Source organism: Meles meles, chromosome 2, assembly GCF_922984935.1.
Source record: "Meles meles chromosome 2, mMelMel3.1 paternal haplotype, whole genome shotgun sequence".
Classification (NCBI taxonomy): Eukaryota; Metazoa; Chordata; class Mammalia; order Carnivora; family Mustelidae; genus Meles; species Meles meles.
In genome coordinates, this window is record NC_060067.1 from 68160960 (window position 1) to 68180554 (window position 19595).

Genomic DNA, 19595 nt, shown 5'->3' on the forward strand with positions numbered 1-19595 from the left:
GCGCCCTGAGGCGAGTGCGCCGCAGCGCGGAGCTGCACGGGGCACATCCGCTCACGGAAGGCCGCGCGCAGGGAGGGGCGGTGCGTCGGGCGAGCGTGACCTGCTGGGAGTTGTAGTCGCTCGCCTGCAGACGCGTAGGCTGGCCTGCGGGCTGCGTGTACTCACGGCGGCTCTTTGGCTATCGCGCGACGAGGACGGGGCGGTGCCCCGGGCCTGCCCATATTTCCGGCGGCGGAGCGCCCAGCGGCCGGCACAGTGTGGCTCGGGGCTGGCAGGGTGAAATGGGCAAGGCCAGGCCAGCGGCTGCGCTCTTGAGGGGAGCCGGGGCGGCGAGGGGGGCGCAGGGCAGCCGAGCGAGGCCCAACCTCAACCCGTTCGAGGTGAAGGTGAACCGACAGAAGTTTCCGGTGCTGGGCAGGAAGGCGCGCCACGCCGTGGGGCAGCCCGGGGTGTCGCGCGCGCGAGCCGTGCAGAAGGTGAGGGTCGGGGGCCGCGCCGCGGGGACCGGGCGGGGGCGCGTGCCTGGCCGGGGCCGTGCGTCCCGCGGGCTGAGCGCGAGTCCCCGGTCTCCCCCGGGCGAGCTGCAGGGAGCTGGCCCGGGAAGCGGCGCTAGGTGGGCACGCGGCGTGCGTGTGCTCCCGCCCTCCGGGCCCCGGAGCGGGACGCGGGGGCGTGCAGCCTCTGGTCCGGCGGCGCCGCAGCGCAGCCTTGCCTTTGCAGGGGAGGGAGGTCACGGATGTGGGGGAAGGAGGGCGTCTCTCTTTCCGAGCGCAGCAGCGTGTCCCGCGCGTGGGGACCAAAACGCCACGTTCCGTGCTTTCGGTCCCCGAGTATCCCGCACCTCTCGGGCTCCGTTCAGACGGCACTCCGTGTGCGGCCTCCGAGAGGTGGTCTTCGGTGTGACAGTGTTAGTTGTTGCCTTGGGGAAGACACATAGTATCCTATAGAAAACATCAGGGTGCGGGGGAAAGTTGGGGCACGGAAAGGACCTGCTCATTTCCCAGGGTCTCAGCGAAGGGCGGGGCTTGCCCTGGGTCTGAATGTGAAGCTAGAAGCTCCCTCCGTCCTAGCTGCTGGGAGATGGAGGTCAGTGAAGACGGGAACCCAGCCTTCCTGGGCCTGCCATCCCTGTTCAGCCATCAGGGCTCTGTCCAGACCGTCGAACTGGACCGGCTCTCATCCTTACTGCAAGGAGCTAACAAGATGAACTTATGGGGGGGCTGATGAGGCCCCGAGGGCATACCCCAGGGCAGCCACCAGGGACCTGGCTGCCTGGACTCTAGAGGGGCCCCATTTGTTTCCACCAGCTAAGTGTGTTTTCTCAGTTCTAGAGCTCAGATGATAATACCCATCCTTTCCCTAACAGTCACTGTAAGGTTAAGTGGTGCATTGAGTACATACTGGGTGATATCTAAACACTAGCTTTTATTCTTAAATTTCTTAGCTTGTCCTTCTCAGACCCCTTCACGATCTGGGGTTGTGCTCGCTTTGCCTCTTGCAACTCAGTTTGTCCAAAAAGTCCTGTCTTGTCCCCCTCCCCCATATCCCCCAGGGACCAGCACTAGTCACCACATCTGCTACTTTCCCAAGCCCTACAGCCCAAATAGGGCAGCTTGCTCATGCCCGTAGTACCGGACGGAGTCACCTCGGTGCCCTGTGCGAAGGCCTGCAGGGAATGGCCTGGAGGCAGGTGTTGGTGCCTCCTCTGATCCCTTGTGCTTTGGGAGCTCAAGTCAGAAGGTAGGGTAGGAAGATCAGAAACTCCTTCATAGAGGGAGTCACACTCAAGATCAGAAGGGTGAGCAAAATGCCAGAGGTGGAGACAAAGGCACATTGTCCCCTGTCATGGAGTGTGTGGCACAGCATGGGGTGGGAGAACTCAGCTGTGCTGAGGCGACTCCGGTTGTCTAGGCAGTTGGAGCATGCTGTGTGCATCAGAGCACACAGGGTGGCAAGGTGGGCTTGGTCTTCTTGACGGTGGCTGTCCCTCAGTATCAAATGCACTGTCTCATGTGTCTTCTGCTCCAGTCAGTGGTGGCACTGGGCGGCAGCTGTGTGCACAGCGAGACTGTGGGTGCGGGCCCCAGAGCCGTCTTGGGGTGGCTGGGCCTCACTCTCCATTCTTACACCAGCAGTGAGATGAGCCAAGTTGATGTGTCTGTCATCCCTCCCAATGGCACAGGTGTTGTACCAAGTAGCACACAGTCGCCCTTATGAGGGGAGTACTGGTATTATCCCCATTTACACATGAGAAAATGGGAGACGAGGAGCCGTTCCAGGATTTCAGGATTTTCTTCAGGTCGGGAGTGGGGAAGCCGAGCTCCAAACCCCACTTGAGTGTGTAACACACAGCAGTACCTGTGCCCAGCTCTGTCCGGAGCCATCTTGTGTAAATTCTTGTGATCCCGTAGCAATAGCCAGCAGGAAGGTGAGGCCTCTGGGGTCAGAGGGGCTAGGTCCCCGCCCCCAGAGTCTGAGCTGTCACACTCGTGACTGTACCTCCTAGGCCTCACATGAATGAATGACCACGAAAGTGCTGTGGGTAGTGGTTTGGGGTCACAGTAACCTTTAGCAAGTAGGCTGATTTGCAGACCTGGAATCCCAGAGGAGCAAGGACTGACTGTATACAAACAAAGAGAAAACAGGCGATCTTACTACAGTCTCTGTGTCTAATTGGTCAGGACGTTGTAGTTGACATGTATGGCGTCCTTTCCACCTCCTTGTTCGTACTTTCCACCTCCTTGTTCGTTTCCCTTCCTCTTGGCTAGAACTTGAGCTCCTCTGGCCTCTCTACCCAGCGGAGCGACTCTCCATGCTCATCGTTTGGCTTTCTTGAAGTTGCTGCTGTTTTTCTTTCATCTCTAGTTCTGGGCACGGAAGTCCCGAGCACGCCCCAGAGAGCCCCCTAAGCTCCATACACAGTCCTCTCTGCCTTTGTTGTACGGGGGCAACCCCGCTTCCTCAGTAACTGAGACCCATCTTTCCAGCCAGTAGATTAGCCCTTTCTTTGACTTTGGTGTCAGTGGCATCTTACAGCTCACTGGAGCCACCGTGTATCCCCTGTGGGAGCAGTTCCTCTGTAGGGACCAAGATTGCTGAGGCATCGGAGCTCAAAGTTGTCAGGACCCACGCGAGATTTTTCTGTGATCTCTTTTCCAGCGCACCCAGACATTACTGAAGGAGTACAAGGAAAGGGACAAGTCCAACGTGTTCACAGATAAGCGCTTCGGGGAGTACAGTAGCACCATGAGCCCGGAGGAGAAGATGATGAAGAGGTTTGCCCTGGAGCAGCAGGTGTGCAGGACAGCGGGAGGGGGTCTGACGCCGCCGTTGCTCACGGAAGTCCAGCACAAGCAGGCAGTTGCCCCGTCATTCACTTACACTCGCGTGGGCAAGCCCCCACGAGGTACAGTGTGCGTGCTGCTCCTTGTCTGCCACCAGCCGGGTGGAGAAGTGTCGTGACTCGACATGGTGGTGATGTGTCCTGAGTTCTAGACTGACGTGCAGCCCCTGGCTTGGTCGGGTGGAGAGCCGGTCGATGGTGGAACACTGGCAGGATTTAGCCATGGCTCAGGCTGGCCCCTGAATGGTTTACCTCCTGTGGGCTCTGTTTATCTCCGGAGCATTGCTCAAATGACCCAGAAAGTCTGATGTGCTTGGGCTACATTGTCACGTTATAGGAACAGTGGGAAAATAATGGGGTTTTGCTATTAAACGGATGTGGAAATCTTAGGAAGCTGATTTTTTTCTTCTTCTGTCAGCGGCAACATGAGAAAAAAAGCATCTACAACCTAAACGAAGATGAAGAATTAACTCATTACGGCCAGTCTTTGGCAGACATCGAGAAGCATAATGACATTGTCGATAGTGACAGCGACACTGAGGAACGTGGAACGCTGTCTGGTACGGGCTGGGAGCAAGGGGACAGTCTGCTAGTTCTGTCCTCTGTGCCTTTCTCTCTGTATGGCTCATTGTTTGAGATTTTTTTTTGTGCGTGCCTACCTGTTAAATGTAAATGTAAAACTTGGGCCATCCTAACTCACTGTGATGAAGGTAGGCGCTTGGTACCTTCGTGTTGACAAGCTGGTCTTCACAGGGCGACTGGCCTTGAGCTTATCAGCATGAGAGGCTATGATTTCTGGGTGACTGGGGGGTCAGGCTCCATGTGTTCCCATTGTTGGGTCTTGGGGGCTCAACTGTTCTGTGGAGATTCTCTGGCATCCTTTGATTCTGGTTATGAGCTCTTCAAAACCCAAGTAACTTAAAAAACCTCTTATTTTTGAATCTGTGTGTATTTACTGTAACTTTATAAATGAATCAACAGGAAACACGTATTTTGTCCAGCTATGTGATGTGGTGACCTCCCCTGGAGTAGGAGAGGTTCATTGGAAAGGTTGACCCTGTCGGGTAGCTCTTACCTCATTGTGATGGAGGTGTGCGAGTGATCAGAGGCTTCCCAGCGTTGCAGCTGGAGCACCTAATGATGTGGGACTGCCAGTCACTGAGACGGGCTACACTGTGACACACCGGCTTTGGGCAGCTTGAAATGCCATCCAGTGTCTGGGGAAGTCCTCGTAGAAGCTGCAGCCTTAGGGGTGGGAGGAAAAGAGCAGGCCGCTGCTGAGTCCTGGAGCTCGGGGGCAAGCCACATGGCAAGAGCCTTTCCAGAAGGGTGTGGGAAGGGGGCCGAGCTGCTGGCAGGAGGAGCCGTGGGAACTTGTGAGTCCACCCCAGGGGGGTGGCGGGAAGCCGAGGGGAGTGATGGAAGAGCTGGGGAGAGTAAGGACTGCAGGCAAGGGTTCCAGGAGCCATGGTGGGGGAGGGTGGTCAGGAGCACCTGGGTAGGAGAAACCCAATAGAACAAGAAAAGTTGATTTGGGACAAAGGCAGTTGAGTTGCTCACGTCATTTCCTTGAGTAGCTGGGAAGGGACAGCCCAGACATTTGAGCCCCAGGGCTCCTCTAGGGGGCAGAGCAGGGGGAGCTGAGAGCTGGTGGAAGTGGAGCACCCTGGCCCTGGTGACTCACCGCCAGGCAGCCTGAGAGCCTGCCCGGAGTCAGCGGTTCTGTACACTGTACACTGGCCTCTCCTTCCTGCACACATGTCACCTGCGCAGGTGTGGCTGGGAGCAGGGGCAGGGCTGTGGGCCCCGCTCTGGGAAACCAGCCCTAATGTTCTGTTTCTGTTCCTGGCAGATTTGGGGGAAATGGCTCCCCACATTAGCCTCTGTTTTCTCATCTGAGATGCTGGTTTTTTAAGGTTTCTGTCCATTCCTGAATTGATGATTCCCACAGCATTTTCTCTCTTCTGCTGCATAACGGGGCCGACTAAACGTCATGGCTCTGGCTGTGGCCCCAGCTTCCTGACCTTAGGCTCAGGCTCTGAGCCTTGCCCGAGCAGGCCTGAAGGATGTTGGTTCTCACGCAGCCTGATCCTGGGCACTCCATCCTGAGACTCGTACTCCAGCTTGTTTTACTATGCTTGCGGATTGTTCGTGAGATTAAAACACAGCGAGCGAGTAGATCCTTGGTGTTTCCAGGCATTGGGTCATGGTCAGGGACTATTTGATGGCTCTGAGTTTTCTCAGGGTGGTTCATCCTATGGATTTCTTGTCTTTTTTTTTTTTTTTAAGTTGTTTTTTTTTTTTAATTTATTCATGAGAGACAGAGAGGCAGAGGAGGAAGCAGGCTCTCCACGGGGCAGGGAACCCGGTGCAGGACTTGATCCCAGGACCCTGGGATCATGACCCAAACTGAAGGCAGTTACTTAACAACTGAGCCACCCAGATGCCTGCGTTCTGGGGATTTCTTAAGTGCCCCTGCCTGGGGTCTCGTGCAGCCATGTTGCGGGAGAATTGGTTCTTGCAGGTGGAGTTGGTTCTCAGATCTGCCCATGGGTAGACGTTGGCAAACCAGTGTAGGAACTGGTTTGGGCACCAGCACCAGCTTCACAGACGCCTTTTCTGCTCTTGGTCCCCAGCCGAGCTGACCGCTGCCCATTTCGGAGGTGGTGGTGGGCTCCTTTATAAGAAGACCCCGCAGCAGCAAGGAGAGGAGGGGGAGAAGCCGAGGTCACGCAGAGAACTCATTGAAGAGCTCATTGCCAAGTCCAAGCAGGAGAAGGTGCGTTACTGCTCCCAGTGCTCTGGCCCAGGGATCCTCCCTGAAACAGCTCCCGGGCTGCTTTTCCTTGTGTGTGTCTAGGTTGTATTTAACATCTTCTGTGACCTTAATAGAAACATTCGTTTTGGATAGGACTACTTTAAATTTCATCTTCCATATACTTCTCACAGTCTGTTGCGTTTTGGGGTTGGGGGTGTCTTTGGTGTGTTGGTTTTCTATGTTGACGTGTATGCCTGTCTTTGATCAGCAGCAAACTGCTCAGAGCATCGAGATGGCCACTTGATAGCAGGGACTCAGCTCTGTGTGATGAGATTCTGTAGCTCTGCTCTTCTGAGATCCTCCTCTCTCGGGCTCTTTGTTCTACTGCTACGTTATGCATAGACTGACGAGCGAAGCTTCTTTCTCGCGGCCCCACACCGGTAGCACGCCTCACGTCTGTACTCTCTCTGCAGAGGGAGAGACAGGCACAACGGGAAGGTGCCCTGGAGCTCACAGAGAAGCTGGACCAAGACTGGAAAGAAATCCAGACTCTCCTGATACACAGAACTCCCAAGTCTGAGAACAGGGATAAGAAGGAGCAGCCCAAGGTGGGTATCAAGCTGACTGGTCCTTTTTCTGGAGGAAAGGTGGAGACCTGTGTCCCTTCAGGCCTGTTCCTTGATGTGGATAGCTGCCCTCCTTTTCTTAGTTCCTGTGTTTTCCAGTGAGCATTCATGGAGTTTCTGGAACCACGTGGTGTCCGTGTAGAGCTGGGCAGAAAGAGACTTCAGCATCTACGCCTGGATAACTAAATGAAAGAAAATGTTCCTGGTAGGAGCAGTCCTTCAAGGAGAGGCCTTCTTCAGATGGTGTTTGACTTTTCCAGTTACATGTCCACATGGCCATATATACAGTTACTGAGTTTTCCCTCCGGACAGTGGGCGGCTCCTACCACTTTAGTCTAAATTGTTGAAGAGTGGCATTCAGCTATGTGTCTGGCTTTTGGGAAGTATGTGGGATTTCATCAGATGGCCGTGTCATGTGGCCAGCTGTCCACCTTTGTGGGCCTCTGACACTGTTGCTGCCACGTTTACCCCAGCCTGTTTTGTGGGCTTCATGCCTAATGAGCAGTGTTTAGTTTTATTAAAGCGGGTATGTTTTGAGAATTGTCCAGGAGTGGAAAATCCTTTCTGACCTTAAAAGGTTCTGTAGACTGTTGAAAACAGTTTTCTTTCAAGTAGGAAAGACTTGGATACCGTCTGGCTCCCTCCATCGTGGTGTCTGCACATTACTGGATATGCAGGACGCTGCCTGTGCAAATTGTTAAAAATAAAAAACAACCAGAAGTAAAAAGTTTCTTCTTTCTGCCATAGCCTGATGCATATGACATGATGGTTCGCGAGCTGGGCTTTGAAATGAAGGCCCAGCCCTCTAACCGGATGAAGTCAGAAGAGGAGCTGGCCAAGGAGGAGCAGGAGCGGCTCCAGCAGCTGGAGGTGCGGGTGTGACCGTGACCGTGACCTTGACCGTGGGGCCCAGCACCACTCAGGGCCTCGGGATCTGGGTTTGAGGCCTTTCCTCTCTGTTTTTGAGGTGGGCTGCAGTTGTGCTGTTTTATCAAAGGAATCTTCTTAGACTCTTTAAAATTGATAAAGTTTCTTTTTCTCTAAATTCCATTTTTTATTCTAAAAGCAAAAAAAATTGCAGGTGATACCCAGATATACCAAATAAGAAATGAATGCTCTGATTCTTTTATCTCAAAACAGCTGCTAACAGTACAGTGCACAGCCTTCTCAACTCATTTTCTGTGCCTTAAAAAAGGGCTTTTAAATTTTTGTTGCATTAGAACAAAAATGAACATTGACATGCTGTTCTGTCTTGGGCTCTGTAGTCCAGCCCCACTGGGGCCTCTTCTTGGCTGGCAGCCTGTGCGCAGACAACCACATGGTCGAGCCCCCACCCTCACCCCTGTGGGCCATGCAGCGGGGAGTGAGGTCCACTCGGCTTGGGGTTGGACAGACCGTAGATGCGCAGTCTTGCCTTCCGATGCCCAGACGCACTTGTGCCGCAGTGTTTCCATTTGTGTGCGGTAGGAGGTGTCGCATGTGATGCTTCCATAGTCCCCGCACATAAGGGAGAGGCAGGCTTGGACCCCCGGCCCGGGGATGGTGGGAGGGCAGGGCCAGTAGGCCTCTTGCAGTGTGCTTCCTTCCTGCCCAGGCTGCACGGCTACGGAGAATGCGTGGCGAGGACGAGGGCAGTGAGGCTAGGAAACCAAAGCACCTGTCTGCAGATGACTTAAATGACGGCTTCGTTCTGGACAAAGATGACAGGCGTCTACTGTCCTACACGGTAAGGGGTTTGCCTTTGCCGGCTGGCTTGCTCTCTGAATTCAGAAGCTTGGTTTCTGGAATCTGAATGGCTCATCGCGGTGGCGAGTGGGTCTGTGAGAATACCCGTGCACTCTGCATCTGGGAGTGCCCGGCTGGTCCAATCCCGCACCCATGGGCAAGCTGCCTGGATGAGACCCCGCCAGTCTCGTGCTGGATCCTCATGTGCCGACATCGGCTTCCTCTGCTCGTAAGGCAGTGGTTATTTGCAGGCTTAGCGTGGCTGTTGAGGGAGCTGGTAAAATAATGGAGTTCCTAGAACTCCGTGAGGTCTGTGCTCTTCCCCCTTTGGGGAGAGTCAGCCTGGTTTCAGGGCAGGAGGCCAGGAGGAGGCCAGGTGTGCTGAGCCGAGGAGGAGGCGAGAGGCTGGGTGCTCACAGAATACTGGGGTACTTGGCAGGAGAGTGTAGCCACAGGTGACCCCCAGGTCCTGAGGTTCTGCCACCTCTCGGTATGGCCCCAATGTCAGGAAGCCCCTGCAGACGCAGACGCTGGACCCCATGGCCACCAGGGCGCCTGCCACACCTTGGGTCCCTGCTGCTCCATGGCAGACACTGACCCCGGCCCAGAGCCCTGGCAATAGGAATCAGGGAGCTGTTTCCCGGCCTGCTGGCCCTGAGGCCCCGGAGCACGCCGCTGGGCGTGGAGCCGGTGCGGAGGGCAGGGGCAGCTCTCGGCACTTGTGCTCCTCGTGTGTGCAGCATTCCCGGGGTACTGAGGCCTGGGACCCCCTTTTCTGCTCTAGGATGGGAAAATGAGCGTTGAGGAAGAGCAAAGCAGGGAAGCCGGTGACGGCGAAAGTGAAGAGGAACAGGGTGAAGACCTGAGTGAGGAGGACCCAGAGAACAGCAGTGACCCCGATGGGCACTCAGACCTGGAATCGGACATGGACAGTGAGGAGGACTGTGGGCAGCCTGACGGAGAGCCCCGGCAGGCCCCGGGGAAAGGGACGACAAGCAGTGGTCACAGAGCTCGAGAAGCTGCCAGGAACCAGCTGCCCTATACATTTGCAGGTAGACAAACACTGGGTTTTCTTTTGTGCTGGGATGACCTCGATGACCTTGATTACCTGGCGACAAGTCAGCCTCACTGAGGCCAAGTCTGTGGGGACCGAGGGTGTGCTTCTGGGCACGGGGCTGTGTGCCCACCTCTAACGTATGGGCGTGTGATGGGCACGGTCCTGCTCGGCAGTGTCTGGCCAGAGTGTTTGCCAGCCTGTGTTGACTACGGACAGTTCCGTGGGCCAGCAGGAGAGGGAGAACAACACACACCTTGCCACTGGAGGTCGTTGTGCTCTTTCCGTGGCCAGCCTTTTGTGGTGGAAGTGTGGCTGCCACAGAGAGCGGGGGCGGGGCCTGGGAGATGGGGGAGCACCTGTGAGGAGGCTTCCTGTGTGCCAAACCTGGACACTCATTTGGCTGCATAACCTCTTAGAGCAAACATTGTACGTTGTGTGGTCTGGTGTGCAGAGAAGAATCTGGTTCTAGCGAGTGTCCTAAACTGTCCTGTGGCTTACAGTCACCTCCAGAGACTGGCTTTTTCGGGCGTGTGCTGCAATCGGTGGGAGTCTGGGGTGTGACAGCACTCTGCCACGTGGCTCCTTCCAGCTCCTTCTGAGCAAGTGTGGACACTAAACCCCGCACCTGCTGCCTTGTCACTGATCCACAGTGGCCCGTCCTGCTGCACCTTACCCCTGGGACCCTCCGGAGCACACCTTATATTCGCCATCGGCGGTCACGGTAGGAGGAAGAGTGTGTCTGCCGGACACACCTGAAATTGTCTCGTGGCAAAATGACATCACCCCTGTTCTGTTTCGTTTTTAAGCTCTCTGTTAACAGAAAAGTGGCTCTTTTCTTAGATGTTAACTGTGGAGTGTGTTCTGTGTTTTTGACAGCCCCTGAGTCCTACGAGGAACTGAAATCTTTATTATCGGGGAGGATGGAGGAGGAGCAGCTTGTGGTGGTGGAGAGAATTCAGACCTGCAACCATCCGAGTCTTGCTGTGGGAAACAAAGCAAAACTGGAAGTAGGTAGTGCGCGTGGCGAGTGTCAGGGCAGCCCCCACCCCCATCTGTGTGTCCAGGTACATGCGCCCCAGCCCCCTGCGGCCGCGAGTGCCCTGCGGTAACCCTGCCCTGGGTCCTGGAGGAGGTGCTGTTACCCTTGACTCACAGGTGAGGGAGACCGAGGCCTGGGCACGTGGCTCACGTGGCCTCAGGCGGGAGAGCCGGCCCGTCCGGGAGAGGAGCACGTGGAACCTGCCTTTTCTTCGCAGCAAGTGCTGCCCATTCATGGCTGAGGCGCAGGGCTGGGCACGTTCTTGATTTGCCCGAGGACCTGGGCGCTCTCTGCCGTTGTGCAGAAGCCTTTGCCCCAGGCCCTTCTGCTGACCGGCCCATCCTGGCGCTGGGCCGGCTTCTTGACCTGCGCTCTGCATGATGCTCCCATCGGTGGCCCAAGGCACGTGCACACGTGTCGGCAAAATGTGGGGGGCAGTGCCTGTGGTTTTGTTCCGGGGGTGGGTGCTGAGCTCTGCTCTGGATCTGTGTTCTGCAGAAACTATTTGGCTTCCTTTTGGAGTACATTGGAGATTTGGCTACAGACGACCCACCCAACCTCCGAGTGATTGATAAATTGGTTGTGTAAGTAGCATGGTCTGTTAACTAGACCGCAGGGCTGAGCTGAACAGCTCTGTCCCTAGTTACAGTCGTAAAACTACGTCTCAGAGTTAGGCTGACCTTGTAGACGGGCTGTACGGTATACACTAGCTACAGGCTTTCAGTGACGACGGTACCTCTGAGTGGTGAGTGTGCTGCCCCTGCCCCCCTGGGCCCTGGGGACGGACACGCCATTAACTACGAACGGGTCGGCTTCACGCTTGTTTGTGCTGTTGGGAAGCTTATTTTGTGTTTCATTTGCCAATGAAACATCAGCTCCGGTCGGACAGGCCGGGTGTTTGCACACAGGGTAGGCTGTGTCCTGGAGAAACCTGCCCACTCCAGGTCCACACTTTGGGGGAAACCCATCAAGCTGGTGCTGTGAGTGACAGGGAGCCAGCCCCCTGGTCTTCTGTCCCCACCCCGTCCAGGGACGGCTGAGCCTTCACTGCACTGGGAGCCCCGTGAAAGCAGAGACAGGAGCATGGCTCCTGGCCCCGGGTTGACTGGAGGGAGGGTTAGTGAGCACAGGAGCTATCGGGGCCCATCTGGGGCTAGCCACACACTGCACACCCCACATCCCCGTGCCATCTTCTGCCGGTACCACAGCGCTTGGGAGGAACTGCTGTGCTCTGTGGCCGGCACCTTGGACCCGTTCCCTGAGTCTGGCTCAGAGAATGCGCTCCTTACGGCCTTAGGCTTTTGCTGTCGCTACTGAGAAGCTGGACTTCTGGGAGACGGCAGAAGTACAAGTGGTGTTCTGAAACAAACACTAGCAGGAGTGTTCTCTGGATCGCCCGGCAGGGCAACCAGACCAGTGAGGGGAGACGGGTGCCTCCAGGGCCTTCCGTGCTCACTTGCTCAGTCAGCAAGTGATGTCACAGAACATCACAGAACAACACAGAACTTGAGATTTGTTGGTGTTCTTGATGATTTCGTTACCTGAGGTCATTTTCCCCTGACCCATGTTTCTGGTTAACAGGCAGTTATATAACCTTTGCCAAATGTTTCCTGATGCTGCAAGTGACTCCGTAAAATTTGTCCTGCGAGATGCCATGCACGAGATGGAAGGGGCCATTGAGGCCAGAGGCCGAGCGGTGTTTCCAGGCCTGGATGTGGTGAGCAGGGGCTTGGTCTTGGGCCCGGGGGCCGGTGCTGTCAGCTGGCCAGAAGAGGGCCAGCTGAGTGGAAGGCGCATGGTTTGGCAGGTTCGCCATGCCCTCGAGCTTCCAGACTGAGCTGGAGAACAGACTGGCACAAGGTGGGAAGGATTGTCTACCCACGAATGAGTCATGGGAATGTTTTTCACTGCTGTGACGCCATGGGAATGGGGCCGTGCTCAGCCTTCGTGGTGAAGAGGCTTTAAGGCAAACAGAGCAAGTCTGTGTTCCGAAGGACCGAGCCCATGCCCTGGCTCTGCCATAGCCCCATGCAGACACCCAAGCACCTCTGAGGTCTCTAACAGCCCCATGGTGGCCACGGGCCACCTCATTGGTGTCTGTGACCACGAAGAAACACTTGCTCAGTCTGTTCTGTGTTCTAGGATTTCTGTGGAAATGAAAAGCAGTGATGAACAGAAGCTTAAAAATATAGGGTCTGTGTTCCTGGTTTTAGTGCTCCTCCCCCACAACCCAAGTGGGATCTGAGCCAATGTCCGGGAGCCCTAGCCCTTGGCAGACACCCCTGTGTCACAGTGGACACCCGCTGCGGAGACCACATGGCAGGACCCTTCTGGTTCCTCAGACAAGCTGTGTGGACCTGTGTCCTTGTCTGTGAGTGGGGCTGGGGTCGCAGTAAACGCCTCCTGTGTCATGACTGTGTCACGGCCCAGACGCAGCACTCAGTACACGGGCTGTTGCTATCACAACAGCTCCGAGTGGACACTCGGTCCACCACTGGTGATGCGAGGAGCAGGTGCTACTTTCCCCTCTGCCATCCTGTGCCTCTGTCCCCTGGAGTCCCGGCGGGGAGCAGCATGGAGGACCCAGCAGAATGCCCCCCCAGCAGGTCTGGGGCCGATCCTGGAGCCCCTGTCGGGAGCAGGAAGGAGAAGTTGGGGGCTCCTGGTGTCCCTCACGATCTCAAAGTGGCCCAGTGCTGGGGTTTGGGAGGGTTTCTTGGGGCCTTTGGACCAGATGGTGTGCAAAACCTACTAACCCAGGTGCCTGTCTGTGAAGCAGCCTCTCTTGTGCCTCCTGGGGGGGGTGTGGTCCCCGGAGAGTGTCGTCTTCCAAGCCAGCACTACTCTTGAACAGAGACAGGAAGAGAGCACGAGCAGGGAAAAAGCAGAGAGATCCACCGTGGGGCTGGATCCCAGAACCCTGAGATCAGGACCTGAGCCAAAGGCAGACGCCCAGCCATTTGAGCACCCCAGGCGGCTGCGCTCCTGCTGCTGCTGCATGTAGCCTCACTTGTCATTTGCGTCCTACTTGTGTGGGCCAGAGTCCTGGCTCACATTGGCTCCTTGGGGCCATGCTGAGCCCAGCGCAGCAGGGGGACTCAAGGGTCCATGGAGGGAGCGTGTCCTTCTCTTTCTGTCGCATGTCTGCGCCCCTGCCCAGCGCCCACGGCCTCCCCAGCAGCCTCGCCAGTGGCCTGGCATCTCCTCTTGTGGGAAAAGTAAACGGGTCCGGGACGGGGCTTCAGCCTACGTTTCCCTTAGCGGGAGCCAAGCCCAGGAAGGTCCCGTGTCCGAGGAAATGGTGTTGGTGACCGGTTCTCGCCACATCTGCCCGTTGCTGTTTGGGTTTCCTCCGTGCTCGGTGGGCGTTCTGGCGGAGTCTGGCGTGTGCGTGTGCGTATGCATGTGTACATGTGAGAATGGGCGTGCCCCCACCTGTGCAGGGAGGGGGCTGTGACCCCTCACGGGGAGGGTCCAGACCTGCTTTGTCCTGTGCCATCAAAAGGCCGTTTTGAATTTCACTGGAGCAGGAAGGAGAAGTTGGGGGCTCCTGGTGTCCACCCTAACGTGTGTGGTGATGCTGTCTTTCAGCTCGTGTATTTGAAAATCGCCGGGATGTTGTTTCCGACCTCTGACCTCCGGCACCCTGTGGTGACCCCCTCACTGGTCTGCATGAGCCAGCTGCTCACCAAGGTAGTCCGTGCTGATGCATGGCTGGGGGCCTGTGAGGGAGACCCCAGGAGTGGCCCCAGACGAGGTCATAAAGGGGGTGACACCAAAAAGAACCCTTGGAGTTAGTGGTGACATGCTGGGTCTCACATGTGCTCTGTTCCCCTTTTGGCTTAAAAAGACCGAGTGGCGGTGCTTTGCAGGCTGCCGGTGCGTCGGCAGGATGGGGCCTCGCTCTTCGCTAGGTGTTTTCTGTTTTGTTTTGTTTTTAAGATTTTATTTATTTACATTATTTAAGATTTTATTTATCTCTCTGACAGAGAGAGATCACAAGTAGGCAGAGAGGTAGGTAGGCAGGGGGAGGGGGAAGCAGGCTCCTTGCTGAACAGAGACCCCCATGCAGGGCTCAATCGCAGGACCCTGAGACTGTGACCTGAGCTGAAGGCAGAGGCTTAACCCACTGAGCCACCCAGGCACCCCTCTTCATTGGGTTTAATTCCGCTCAGCCCCACTGTGGTGAGGGCCGGTGCTTCCTCTGTTCAGGGACAGCTCAGGGGCCACGGATCTCAGCCGGGATGCCAGCTTGTGTAGCTAGCGCAGCCGTCTGGAACCTCCTTCCTGACCACTGACCACAGCCTATGCTCCCATGCCAGTGCCCCATCCTGTCTCTCCAAGACGTGGTGAAGGGCCTGTTCGTGTGCTGTGTGTTCCTGGATTACGTGTCCTTGTCTCGGAGGTTCATTCCTGAGCTCGTGAATTTCCTCCTCGGAATCCTTTACATCGCATTGCCGAACAAGTGTGGCCGTGGTGAGTTGGTCTGAAGCCCCGCTGTCCAGGGTCGTGGCCTTTCAGTGTGGCTGGCTGGACACTCCTGCACCAAAGGGAACCAGGGCCCCACTGTTCCTGCCGCCACAGTACCAGTGGCCACACACAGCATGGACCCGAGATCGAGGCTTATTGTCAAAAATACATGAAACAGTTCTTTTATATTGATTCTGTGTTGAAATGACATCTTTATACTTGGGGTTAGATGAGCGTATCCTTAAGATCTTTTGTTTTCTTTTTGGGCCACAAGAACATTTGTGCTTCCTCTGTGGCCCACATTTCTAGTGTGTAACCCAATCTATGTAGTTTCTAGAGTGCTGGGAATTTTGGAAGGCATGCCCGTCAGAAGCCGTATTGTAAGGAAAAGGAGTTTTAGTGTCTGCTGGCCTTCTGGGCTGTGCTAGTCTTGGCTCCCTGCCCTCTCTCACAGCGCCTGTAATGCTGACCCCCCCCCCCACTGCTCTCCTCTTGGGTGGTCTAGGTGCCCCCCGGGCTCCGCCTCTTGCTCCGCATTCTCAGGACCACCTTTCCTGCCCTGATCGATCGATCATCCGTCATATCTCACTCCATCTGATGCCACCATGTAGACCATAAGGCTTGCCATGCGGACTGCCTCACCAGTGCCAGGCGCACAACCCCAGACACGCTGTCTATCCTGCTTTCCCCTCATGACGTCGTGGGCAGACCCTTGCATGCAGCCGCTGCACCTGGACTGCATGGACCCTCTCGCCATGTGCTCCTGTGCACTGGGCCTGGGCCTGGAGAGGCGCGGACTCACCCTGGAGACCTGCTGGGAGATGGCCACAGCTCAAGGCACAGTGGACATCGCAGTGGGGGGCAGGCAGTGGGTCCCTCTCCCTTTGCCCAACTGCCACTGGCTTTGCTGTGCCCGGTGTACAGGCCAGCCGCGCCCATTGCCTCAATTGCTCTTCCGGGTGGTGACGGGGTTCTCCACTGTGCCAGCATTCATCCTCTGGGACAGGCCTTCTGTGACCGGGTTCACTGTGCCATCTGCCCCCGCTCTCCCCACTTTCCCACCGCGTTGCTTTCTGATACTCCGTCTCCCGGGTGCGGTCTACTGCCTGTCTCCCCAATGAGGTCAGGTACCTAGGCAGTTGCCCCCGTCACCCCTGCAGGAGCTATAACCCCACCTCTGTGTAGTCAACACAGAGTGTCTGAAGTGAGTCTTTTTTTTTTTTTTTAAAGATTTTATTTATTTATTTGACAGAGAGATCACAAGTAGGCAGAGAGGCAGGCAGAGAGAGAGGGGGAAGCAGGCTCCCCACCAAGCAGAGAGCCAGATGCGGGGCTCGATCCCAGGACCCTGGGATCGTGACCTGAGCTGAAGACAGAGGCTTTAACCCACTGAGCCACCCAGGTGCCCCTGAAGTGAGTCTTCTAATGGCCTCACCATGCACAGCCTGCCCTGTGAGCCGTGATGCTCAGAGGCCATCTTTGTCCTTGTCCCGCTTGGACTTCAGGTTACACTCTGGTGCACCCTTTCAGAGCGTCTGGGAAGAACTCGGAGTTGCTCGTGGTTTCTGATGAAGAGGACAAAGCCACGTGGCAGAGGAGAGGCCTGTCCCTCCACTGGGCCTGCAGACTGAAGGCCCAGAATAAGACGGAGGCCAACCACATCAGGTAGGTGGGGGGCCTGGCGCGCCAGGGAGGGCATGCTCAGGGTCGGGCCAGCCTGGAGCTGGATACAGCTGGGCCCCGGAGGATGTACCAGTGTGGCATGTGCAGGTGGTACGGTCTGATATGGGGGAAATCCCAAAGACGACAAAAAAACTGTTGGATCTAATAAACTAATGCAGTGAAATCACAGAGTACAAAGTCAACAAAAAATCAGCTGTGTTTCTATACACAGTGAGCAGATGAAAAGGAAACTAGAGAATTTTATTTACGATAGCATCAAAAAGAATAAAACATGGGAATTAAATACCAGGAAGGAAAAGATAATTGAGATTACAAGACATGGCAGACACTATTAAGGGAGGCTTGAGTGCAAGGGGACAGCCCATGTTCGTGGATCAGAGGACTCCCCTCCAGACACCATCACAGTAGGGATTGGGTTTCAGTGTGTAAGTTGGGTGGGGAGGGCACACACATTCAGTGCACAGAAGGGCTGGGACTTTTTGTCAGAAGTCCTTTTGTTCTCTAATTTTTTTTAAATTATGGAATTGACATATTCTTGTGGTAAAACACACAACAGAAAGTGTACCGTTTTCAGTGTGAAGCCAGAGGTGGAGTGGAATCCAGTATGTCTACACCCTGGTGCGGACACTGCCACCATTCACAACCAGAAGTTGTCATTCCTAGGACAAATTATGTACTGGTCTCCCACTCCCTCCCCGACCCCTGGCACCCCATCTGCCGTCTGCCTCTAGCCTCTGGATCCTCCAGGGACCTCCTAGAAGTGGGATCACAGTGTCTGTCCTCTAGTGGCTGGCATATTTGACATTACAGTGCTGTGTCCTCTGGGTTCATCAGGCGGGGGCAGGTGTTAGAATGTCCTTCCTATTTAAGGCTGGATAATGTTCCATTGTGTGAATGGACCACGTTTTGCTCATCTGTCCTTCCATCCACAGAACTTGGGTGTTTCCGTTTTAGCTGCCATAAATGTGGGGTACAGGCATCTCTTCGAGGCCCTTTTCATTCTTCCGGTACCAACTGAGCAGAATTGCAGGGTCACGTGGTAGTTCTCGGTTTCGTTTTTCTGAGGACTCTCCCATGCTGTTTCTCACACAGCACCCTGTTACTTTACAGGGCCAGTTGCTCCCCATCCTCCCAACATCCATTACTTTGTTTCATGTGTTGAACAGCAAGGCATGGGTGGGGTGTCAACTCCATGCAGTTGTAGTTTACATTTCCCCAAAGCCAAGTGGTGCCAAGTGTCTGGTCGGGTCTGCGGCTGTATTTCCCATGGTGACCCTCTCTGCTCAGGGACATGGGGCAGCTGTCTCGCCCGACACCACGCTGCGTGTGTACTCCGGCCGTGGTGGGTTTGTCAGAGCTGTGTGTTGGAGGTTGTGGTTTTTGCCGAGAGGATAAACTGTGGCAATGACGGAATGGAACAAGCTGGTCCCCTTCCTGCCTCTGGGCCTGAAGCTGGGTGTCACCCCCCTCCTATCCCCCCGCAGACTGTCCTGCCTGGCTGTGTGTCTGGCTCTGGTGAAGGGCTGCGCGCAGTTCTACAGCTCGATACCGTCCTTCCATGCCATTGTGAGGCCACTGCGAGCCCTGCTGATGGAGCACCTGGCCGGCCGCAGTCACCCCCCAGAGCTCCAGGTGAGGCCTCTGCCCCGTGGCCCTGTGCATGAGCTTGGCCACCCCCGCAAGTGGGGAGCAGGTTAGCGGGTAGGTTGTCTGGAGGGGTGGCTCTAGAAATGCCTACGGGAGATGATGGAAGTGGGATACAGGAGAAGTGACTTGTCCTAGATGGGGTCTTGCTTGGTGCTCGTGGAGTGGCCACCCGAGGTAGAGTGAAGGCTCCCCTGTGTGTGTCCATAGGGGTGGGTCCCTCGTGCCCATGGTAACAAGTTTCTCTAGGGAAGGAGAGTCCATAGAGTCTGTTGGTGCTGAAGCAGGCCTGAGTGCCCAGAGAGGTTTCTAGAAGGGTCTTGGGCATCTGTTGTCAGCAGGAAGTGTGCCCAGGGGTGTAAGTGGGGCCCCGTCTGCACAGCGGTGCGGCTCCTCGCAGCTGGGCCTAGGCTGCGCCCGTGTTCAACCCAGGAGGCCGGGAGGCCTCACATCAGCCAGGCCTGCAACAGCCTCCACGTCCCTGGTTGCAGGAACTGTGCCAGAGCGCGCTGGCCAACCTGGAGGAACCTGAGCCCCGCTGCCGACCACTGGTCTGTGCGAAGAGCAAGCCGGAGCCGCTGAAGCTCTTCACCCCCCGGCTGGTCAAAGTGTGGGTGTCGGGCTGGTCGGGGGTGGGGGTGGGGGTGGGGAGACGGGCCTGGGCCTCCTGACACTGGCTCTCTCCTCAGCCTGGAGTTTGGGAGGAAGCAGGGAAGCAGCAAGGAGGAGCAGGAGCGAAGGAGGCTGATCCACAAGCACAAGCGTGAATTTAAAGGGGCGGTGCGGGAGATCCGCAGGGACAACCAGTTCCTGGCCCGGATGCAGCTCTCCGAGACCCTGGAGCGGTGAGTGGGGGCTGGGGGTCCGGGCTGGGGCCGGGTGCACTGGCCCGCGTGGATACCAGCCGCTGGTGGGTCACACAGGTAAAAGTGCAAAGGTGAATGTAAAAATGGGGTTTTCTCTCTTTTTAAGGGATGCGGAAAGAAAGCGAAAAGTGAAACAGCTTTTTAACAGTCTGGCCACGCAGGAAGGTGAATGGAAGGCTCTGAAAAGGAAAAAGTTCAAAAAATAAATAGTGTCCCAATGAGGCACTGAACGGAATAAAGGCTGTTGTTGTCTCCTTCCCCGGGCCCCGCCCCATCGCAAGCAGTTGCGCCTCCCGACAATTGGAAGGTCTGTCCAGTAACACCTAGTGAGGCAGGTGACTGGAGGCCCCTCCCCTGGCTGGCGGCGGAGGCCAACATCTCCGG

General features: G+C 56.1%; 1 protein-coding gene across 1 annotated transcript; it reads left to right on the forward strand.

The window, feature by feature from the left end:
- Positions 1-165: 165 nt before the first annotated feature.
- Positions 166-19442, forward strand: NOP14 (NOP14 nucleolar protein). The gene is made up of 18 exons (XM_045997315.1): positions 166-476; positions 3160-3294; positions 3762-3903; positions 5980-6122; positions 6575-6709; positions 7475-7597; positions 8322-8453; positions 9237-9504; positions 10386-10516; positions 11047-11132; positions 12130-12265; positions 14140-14241; positions 14871-15024; positions 16524-16683; positions 18186-18333; positions 18837-18955; positions 19035-19190; positions 19318-19442. The coding sequence occupies exons 1-18, from the start codon at positions 282-284 to the stop codon at positions 19415-19417; spliced, it is 2565 nt and encodes an 854-aa protein (XP_045853271.1). The 5' UTR covers positions 166-281; the 3' UTR covers positions 19418-19442.
- Positions 19443-19595: the final 153 nt, after the last annotated feature.

Bases quoted from the DNA above. Each gene is read 5' to 3' on its own strand.
- NOP14 (XM_045997315.1), top strand. From the start codon at position 282: ATGGGCAAGGCCAGGCCAGCGGCTGCGCTCTTGAGGGGAGCCGGGGCG. The intron at 14,242-14,870 runs GTAGTCCGTGCT...CTCCCATGCCAG, and splicing joins TGAGCCAGCTGCTCACCAAG to TGCCCCATCCTGTCTCTCCA. The intron at 15,025-16,523 runs GTGAGTTGGTCT...CTTGGACTTCAG, and splicing joins GCCGAACAAGTGTGGCCGTG to GTTACACTCTGGTGCACCCT.